The sequence below is a fragment of the Zingiber officinale genome, chromosome 8A (assembly GCF_018446385.1).
Source record: "Zingiber officinale cultivar Zhangliang chromosome 8A, Zo_v1.1, whole genome shotgun sequence".
In the NCBI taxonomy this organism is placed as follows: domain Eukaryota; kingdom Viridiplantae; phylum Streptophyta; class Magnoliopsida; order Zingiberales; family Zingiberaceae; genus Zingiber; species Zingiber officinale.
In genome coordinates, this window is record NC_056000.1 from 46,137,577 (window position 1) to 46,146,767 (window position 9,191).

General features: G+C 37.4%; 1 protein-coding gene across 2 annotated transcripts; it reads left to right on the plus strand.

Annotated features, from left to right (window-relative positions):
* The first annotated feature begins 3,796 nt into the window (after nt 1-3,796).
* On the plus strand, nt 3,797-6,989 carry LOC122008807 (reticulon-like protein B21). Of its 2 annotated transcripts, none has more exons than XM_042564654.1 (10): nt 3,797-4,667; nt 4,758-4,817; nt 4,901-4,966; nt 5,047-5,149; nt 5,231-5,305; nt 5,383-5,533; nt 5,615-5,684; nt 5,755-5,820; nt 6,292-6,414; nt 6,494-6,989. In XM_042564654.1, the coding sequence occupies exons 1-10, from the start codon at nt 3,977-3,979 to the stop codon at nt 6,691-6,693; spliced, it is 1,605 nt and encodes a 534-aa protein (XP_042420588.1). In that variant the 5' UTR covers nt 3,797-3,976; the 3' UTR covers nt 6,694-6,989. The 2 variants fall into 2 exon arrangements, with proteins under 2 accessions (XP_042420588.1, XP_042420589.1); XM_042564655.1 differs by having other exon boundaries at nt 6,497-6,989.
* Nucleotides 6,990-9,191: the final 2,202 nt, after the last annotated feature.

Below are 9,191 nucleotides of genomic sequence, written 5' to 3' on the forward strand. Positions count from 1 at the left end.
GGATGATCTACGTGGCTAAAATCTATTTTTTTTAATCTCTCTCATCTGTCTGCAATAACTCTCTTTTCTCTTATTTTATGGCAAAAGGTAATTCGTTCGCCCTCAGTGCTCTGCCAACTAGTCCCTAGGCCAACCCGTCTCTTTTTTCTCCTTTGATTGCATGTAAGATGGTACTGATTTATAGAAATCAGCACCACCTTCGTGTTGGCACCACCAAACTAGCATTAATTATCCACCTTGGTGATGATTTGTAGAAACCAACCCCACTTGGTGCTAGTTTCTACAAACCAATACCACTTAGTGTTGATTTTTATAAACTTTCTACAAATCAACACCACTTGGTGTTGAAAGACCAACACTGGCAAGTTGGAGCTGGCCTAAAGACTAGCACCACTTGGTACCAATTTCTACAAACCAACACCATGGTGAATGGTGCTGGTTTAGTGGTGTTAGTACCATATTGGTACTAATTTTTACAAGTCATCATCATCTTACAAACTAGCATCAAAGTAGAAGGTGCTGGTTTGGTGGTGCCAGCACCACCTTGGTGCTAGTTTTTACAAACCAACATCACCTTAGTGTTGGTTTGTGGAAACTAACACCACCTTGGATGTAATCAAAGGAGAGAGAGGAGTAGGTGAATAGAACCATCTTAGAATGATCTATCTAGTTCATAGCAAATGAATAGCTATATAAACACATTAAATTCGTTTATGACTGAATTTTTGCCAAAAATCCCAAAAGGGTAAATAGACTCATCATAAAAGTTTATCTAGTTCGCAGTAAATGACTCGCGGTAAGAATAACATTAAATTCATTTATAGCTGAGGTTTTACCAAAAAGTCCATAAGGGTGCATAGGGTCACCACAAAAGGCTTATCTACTCAATAGCAATTGACTTGCGATAAAGACACATCAAATCTGTTGACAGTTGGTCACTTGTTAAAAGTGACATCAAGTGACTTAGTGACGACACCGGGCTTCTAGACTCGTGACACATGAGGAGGTGGATAGGATTTTTTTTTTTTTTGGAGCTATTAGTTGCTTATAGACACATGATAGACACACATGGCATGGACGGTGTAGAGACACCCACTGATAGAGGATGCAGGACAAAGAATGGATAGTGATGATATTGAGACACGGACAGTATAGACATAGATCATGGGTAATATTGATTGATACCCCAGCTTCAATACCTTGTATGGAGGATTAGTAGGTAGCCAACATGTGTCATGGAGAGAGTGAGAGATTCTCCTTTACACATCTGACAGTTCGCCAGACATGATATAAGGGACTTTGTGGTTACTTTCATGGTTGTTCATATTTTGATGATATATATTTAACTTTTCATTAAAAAAAAAAAGAAGAGAATTGTAGCATGCACATGAGAGGAATTTTAAAAAAAAACCTCATGTGGGAGGGGGCATGTGAGCCCTATTGGACCACCTGACACATGAGTACCCTTTTCAATCAGGCATGAGAGTGTATGCCTGATATATTAGGGGCACACGAACACTCGGGACGTCTAAAATACTATCAGGCATCCCATGTGTACTAAGACGGCCAACATATTTCATATATATAATATGGTTTTCAATTTTAGTATCCAATTGTGTGCAGAGCTGGATGTATATATATATATATATATATATATATATATATTAAAACTGTTATTAATGCTAGTCATTGTTTTTCCAAGAAAGATTATGTCTATTTGAATATTATGTTTTTGAAAATCACCATATCCCCTCGCTTGAACAGAAATTTTAATATGGTCAATAAAGTCTGGAATGGTCATATTAAAATTAGGACAAAAATACGTAATTCCTAAATTACTATTCATATATACTTCTATAAGTCCAATAACCACTTTGTCATTGTCAGAGAACCTTGAGTCATATAGTACTAAGAAAACTTTAGCTCCTATGCTTTTTCGAGTAAGTCCTCTGAGGCCAAACACAATAAGTCCTAGGTGAATATAGTTATGTTTTCTTTGTAAGAGTAGTCTAGCAGATTCTTCATTCATAAGGTTAAATCTTTCTTCTCCCCCATCGGGTAGGTGTAATGGTTGGGTTCTATGATGTCTATAAAGTGAAGTGGAAAAAGATAACAATCCCTGATGATATAATCGTTTTGGGTTTAGTGTATTTAATTGTTCATTAGAGAAGGTGTCTAAGTTTTGGTCAATATCTATAAGTTCTTCTAATTGATAGGTAGCCTGAGTGCTTGTAGATTTTCTGGATATCATGGAGAGATTCGTTTGAGGTCTTAGTGTATGTGAGGTGCCAGAAAAACTTTCAACTTGTGTTTTTGTTTGTAGAGCCATTAGTAGGTGAATCTTGTATTTTTAAGAATTTATATGTGGTAGGTGGGTGTTTAGTAATTGTTTTTTCTAGGGAAATTTTACTAAGATCTTAATATTGCCCCACAAACACTACAACTAAGAGAATCCATAATCTATAAAGATAGACATGGTAAATCAATAGTAAGATTTCATAATTATAAAACCTCAACTTTCCAAGAAGACAGTCAGGAAAATAACCAACCTACTTTAAATCTAATGAACATAGAAATTAATACACACTTACAAAAAGAAAAAGATAACTTCCTATTTTATGATGATTTAAATGAATACATCTACCTTCCATTTGAAATAGCTAATTATTTTATACAAGAAGATCTTACAGAATTAGAAACTTTTGACATACTGCATCATAAGCTAGACGAAGATTGGATGTTATATTTTGATGAGGACCATAATATTATAGCTAAAAAGAAAGACTACTTTTCCAACGTTGCTTTAATGAATCCTGCAGAATCTAGTGCTACCAATACACCACAACCTTTACAGGTAAGATATCCAGAAAGTTCTATGAGAACTATGGATTATGGAGAAGGGCATCCTCCAAGAACACAAATTCACCCTTATACCAACAATAATCCTTTGTTAAGAACTATAGGGAAAAGAAGACCACCAGAAATTACATACTTTGGAAAGAATTCAGTCTTACTTAATATAGGAGAATGTGACGACCCACAAATGTATGACACTTATTTAGAACAATGGATAGTCTCTGTCAAAAGAGACTACTAGGCAAAACATGAATTAGATATAGAATCTGGTGAAGCCATGATAAGAGTAGGAGAAAATTATTTTGGTGATGTAGCTAGAGCAGCATGGGAATCTTATAAAACTACTCATCCTGAAGAAATAGCTAGGATTGCTTCACAAGGTAATAATATACTTAATTTTTGTTATACTATCCACAGACTCTTTACAGCAAGAGACGCTAATACAGGATTATATATTAGACAAAAAGAGGCTATGAGAGATTTAGAACAGTTACAACTTTTTAATTGGAATTGGATTAAACTTTTTTGCAATGACTTTCTTGCCTTAACAACAGTATCAGGAAATTACTGTAACACGGAATTAGGAGAACGACTATTTAGTAAACTTCCAGGGGAATTAGGAAAGGAAATACACAAGGCCTGGATAGATATAAAAGTAGCACCACAATATGACAATATAAGAATACGTATATATATATATATATATATATATATATATATATATATATATATATATATATATATATATATATATATGTGGTGCTCAATTTTAATATCTAATTGTGTGCGGAGCCGGATGTATGTGAGAAGCACATATAACTCTCAAACCCAAATAATTAAAAATATAAATTCGAGCGTAAATATAGTCTTTATGCAGTCAACTTCAAAAAATTAAAAAATTTATATATTATTACTAAAATTACCTATAATAATCTCCTTCCTCCTCCATACTCCCCTTCTTGTCCACTCCTTGTTTCTATTCCCTTCTCTTTTCCACTGAATTACTCGCAGAAAGAGGAAGAAGGAAGAGCTTCTTCGACGGTCCATTCCTTCTGCAGGGATCGCTTTGCTTTTCTTGCTTCCCAAGTAAACGGAAAATTGCACAGTGGCAGTGGCCGCCATGCAAGGCGCCACCAGAAGAAGAACCTTGGCGAGGACCGGCGTCGTCGCCGGTTCCGTATGGGAGGCCAGGATGAGGGTCGACGCCGTCAACGGCGGCGTCAAGGTCTTCAACGCTGACGGCGGCGACGCCGACGGCGACGAAGAGGGAATGCGGGTCTACCGGCGGCTGCGACGGAACCAGAGCGACAGCATCGCGTCCTCGAGGAAGAGGAGGAACTGGACGGCACCTCAGGTCGAGGGAAGAAACCCCATTCAGTTGCGCAAGTCGAGGGAGGCGAAGGTGCTGGCGATTGGAGAGGGCGGAGAGGGCACGAGCGACGGCGATGGGGCGTCGGTGGATATCGGGATCGAGGATGATGGGATGAAGAGCTTTGATGATAAGGAGATGGATCTGCCAGCGGAGAAGGGGAACAACGTCGAGGAGGAGGAGAAGACAATTAGTCCTGTGCACGAGATCCCGGTGCTCTCTCCTGCGATAGATAAGAATCACAATTCTCTTGTGCCACTGCCAGATGTGGAACAGAGGAAGCAATTGAATAACTGGGCAACCGATCCAGATACCGCCGATCCACCTGCTCCCAAACTAGGGAAAAAGTTGAATCGTACTCTGATTCTTCCATCACTGGATGCTGAAAAAAAGATGATGAATCACTGGGCAATTGATCCAGATCCCGTCGAGACAAATCCTTGTAAGTTCTTCCTTTTCATGAATTCCTGAAACCAAATCTAGAAAGCAAGCATGATTCCGCCGACACTAATTGCACTTCCATCATCACTAGATGCAGGAAAGAAGATGAATCGCACCACAATCAATCCAGATCCTGTCCATACACCTTCTCGTAAGCAGTCCATTCTTCACTGTGCTGGTCTTTCTTCTTGTAAACGTTCAATGCCGAAAACTATTTCACCTGTTTCTCATCAGTGGATGGGGCAAGAGAAATGCATGAAGCAACCCCTAAAAACAACCACAACAGGTTGCAGAGCATTGGTCAGTGAATCAAACTGCTATCTTTCTGCAAATCGCTGTTCTTCTTGCAACAATTTGTACTAATACACTCAGTTGCCCAGTGGATTTGCTCATGTGGAGAGATGTACCCAAAACAGCATTAGTTTTTGGTCTTGGAACATTCGTTCTGGTATCATCTTCCTACGCCAGGGATCTAAATTTCAGGTGGGAAGCCAAAATAGACTCTTATCCCAAGTTCTAAGAGATTCATGTGGCTAATTTGTGTGCAAGTTCTTCATCATGCAGCTTGATTTCAGCTACTTCTTATCTTGGTCTCATCTTCCTTGCCTTGATTTTCTTCTGCAAGTCCATCTTGCGCAGGTAACTCCCAATGTCTAACATGCCATGAATTACCACTTCCCTTCTTTGTTTTCGTCACAATTTTCACTGTTGGACAGAGGAGAGCTAGAGTATGATGAAAGGGACGAGAGGTACATGGTGGGGGAAGAAGATGCCATTTGGATCCTAAGGCTGCTTCTTCCTTACCTAAATGAAATATTGTTTAAGATGAGGGCCCTCTTCTCTGGAGACCCTGCAACTACCATGAAGGCAAAACTTGCTTTTTCCCCTTTCTCTTTGTTTATCTTTTACTGTTCTTCTAAGATTGATGAAGCTGTTTAATTGTAGCAGATGGCTGTGCTGTTGTTTGCCATGGCCAAGTGTGGAAGCTCCATCACCATTTGGACCCTTTCAAAGCTGAGTAAGTTCTGGCTTTATCCTCTACACCATGCAGTGTGATTGATTGACTGAAGCTTCACATCCCTATGCAGTTTTCTTTGGGGTCTTCACTGTTCCAAAAATCTGCACTTCTTATTCCACTCAGCTTTTGAAATTTGGTAAGTGAACTGTGAAACTGTTTATTTTTGCCCACGTTTATGCTAGAATAGCACCTCGTTGTGACTGTCAGTGTTTTGTTTTTCATCTTTGTGCTGCGTTCAATGAATTCCTGAAGTGGGTTTAAAGTTTCACCTTTGTCCTTTTCACTGTACTGAGAGGTAAATGAAGTAACCAGGAAGCATATTAGCTGTAACATGGACACAAGGTACTAGAAGCCAAACGTTTCACAAGGCAGTTCACTTCAGAGTTAGTTCAGGCCTAAATTCCGTTGAGTGAAACCTTGAATGCTTCAGAAACACACATTTTCAATGCTTCAGTTATGCTTCTTTGCGCTGGCTGATTCATGCTGAACTTTGATACTAAAGTTGCTAGATTTGATTAAATAATTGCTTAATGATTTAAGTCTTTCTCAATTATAACCAATTTATGAACTGCCACATCTATCAGTCTTCTATTTTTATCGAGTGTAGGTAAATTCTGGGTGGCGAGGTTCAGAGATGGATGGGAATCATGCACCCACAAGAAGGCCGTAACAGCCGCCGTCTTCACCCTCATCTGGAACATCTCCTCCACCGCTACACGTATCTGGGCGGGTAACGACCAACTAATCCTCCTCCATGAACATATTTCACCATCACATGTATCTTTTTCTGAATGCATCTGCCTGGGCAGCAGTGTTCATGCTGGTTGTGGCCTTAAAGCTCTACCAACAGCGTCTATCAGAGGACTGGGGCAATCAGGAAGGAGAGGTGGTGGTGGAAAATCTAGCAATGGCACAGGAGGCAGCTCCCAAACCAGGCAGGCCACGATACAAAGGGGCCCCTAGAAGAAAGGAGGCCATGGGAGAGAACAAGCCGAAGAAGAGGATTTAAAGTAGTAGCTGGAGCTGAACATCATACTTTGCTTTGAGGTCCCTCTCTAGATAAAGAAGAACGTTGCAAAAGAGGAAGGTGACAAAGGTGGCAATTTCTATCTGTTTTCCCATCTTGTCGTTTTGTATTTGGAATAACAGTAGTTGATTGTTGATTCTGTGACTTCTCTGTAGCGTTAGGAGTAGCATTTAGAAATGTTCACTAGGGAAGCTTCCATGTAGTCTGTGGTTTCAATATTTTTGTAACAAACGATTGGTTTAAGTTGTTCTTAAATATATTATATAGTTTTAAAATTATATTAACACACGGATATGGGAATAAAGAATTAGATTTATTACCAAATCTTATATTTAATTGATGGAAATGAGAATTAAGATTTTAAAATAAAATTTAAAAATTTAGATATTTATAAAATCCACTTTCTCTTTTGAATTTCATTGTGTCCACAAACTTGATGTCATATTAATTTTTTTATGGATGAAATACTCTTAATATATTTGTTTTTTTTTTTTCATATCACTTTCGCTTTCCTTATTCTTTCATTATACTTTTTCTATCATAATATTTTCTCTCTCTCATTTCTTTTCATCACACTTTCTGCATCATTTTCTCTCTCATCACGCTTTCTCAATTATAATACTTTCTCTTCTCATTCTCTCTTATCACATATTCTCTATTATTTTCTCTCTCATCATGTATTTTCTCTCATAACACACACTCTCTTTCATTATTTTCTCTTATCGCATTTTTCTCTCTTTATTCTCTCTCATTATACTTTTTCTCTTATCATACTTTTTCTATCCTCAATCTCTCCCATCACACTCTTTACTCATTTTCTCTTATCACACTTTCTCTCTCATCATTCTCTCTCACCAAGCTTTCGCTTCTCATTCTCTTGTTAGTATTAGTCTTAGTACCAATTAAGAGATGATTGTAAATGTCTCCTTTTGTATCATATTTCATTATTAATAAAAGGCAAAATTGGTTATTATATTTATTTCAGTTTAGTGCCGAATAAATAAGTATAATAATGCCCTAGGATAGTAAGTTATAGTCTATAACATATCAATTGGTTGAATTGATAGTGAGATATTGTATATATACATAGAACAATATTCTTAACTATTCCTAGTTACGCAGTAATATACAAGGACAATATTAATGCATTAAGACTAGCATGTAGGTCAACGGATGACTTAATCTCATAAGTCATGGATATAGTATATATTAAAGAATATGTACTGAATGACCCGCTATGAGAATGTTTCATGGATCGTTATATGAGTGTTATAAACATTCTCATGTGACTATTGGTATGAATAGTCCTTAGACCCGAAATCACTACAGTTCTCTACATAAGGAGTTGTGTACTTTGGTATTGACAAACATCACCTGTAATAAGGTAGACTATAAAGTCGATCACTGGGTATGCAATAAGTTATGCGGAGTGATGTGAGTGATGTAGATGAGATCTATCCCTTTCATATGATAGAAGCGATATCTATGAGCCCCTTGATTAGTAAAATATAAGAATGCATGACCATGCTCAAATAAGTCAATATGCGATATTGAGCTTATTTGATTGAGTGCATGTATCTACTTAGAGATCAAGAAACACAAAGATTGATAAGAGGATGACACGTTCTATGCCTCATTGATCAATCTAGATATCAAGGATAAAAGAATTGATTCATACAAGATAATAGATATGGAAATGTTAGGTCGGATCTCAACATTCTCGTCACTTGGGTAGCAATGATGCATTGCTAGATGTCACTCATTACTTATGTATCTAAAATAGTTTTAGATACATTGCCAATGTTACGAGAGCCTATTGGGTCACACACAAAGAACATGTTGATTTAGAGATGAATTATGGGGTTACGTTTAATTCGAATTATATATATTGAGTTAGACTCAAATGAATTCAGATTAGACTTATTGAGTAATGAGTTAGACTCATTGGTTTATTGAGTTAATGACTTATTGAGTTAATGATTAATCCAATATTCTAAATCCAACCCATTAAGATTACTGAATATTAATAGAGATTAATATATCATTAATCAAAAGGAAGATCAAGAGACAACAACATTTTTGTATTCATTGGATGAATACAAAAGCCATTTGTAAAAGTAACATTTAGATGAAGTAACCTTTTGGTAAAATAACCTTTTAGTGAAGTAATCTATTTGGTAAAATAACCCTTTTGTGAAGTCACCTTATATAGATGAAGTGACCTTTTGGGTGGTGGTGATCTTCTTGGTTTTGCACTTCTTCCTTCTTCCACTCTTGGCCGAAACTTCTAAAAGAGGTTGCTAGTACAACCTTTGGTTGTTTCTTTCTCCATTTCGTGAGTTCGTGAGACGGACGGAAAACGTGTTCGTATAGATACCGTAGAGGTGCGGACGTATTGATCATGCTGAGATCTACATCCTAAAGAAATATTTGTTGTCGGGATTACGAAGGGCACGTATCAAAGGTATATATCTTTTAAC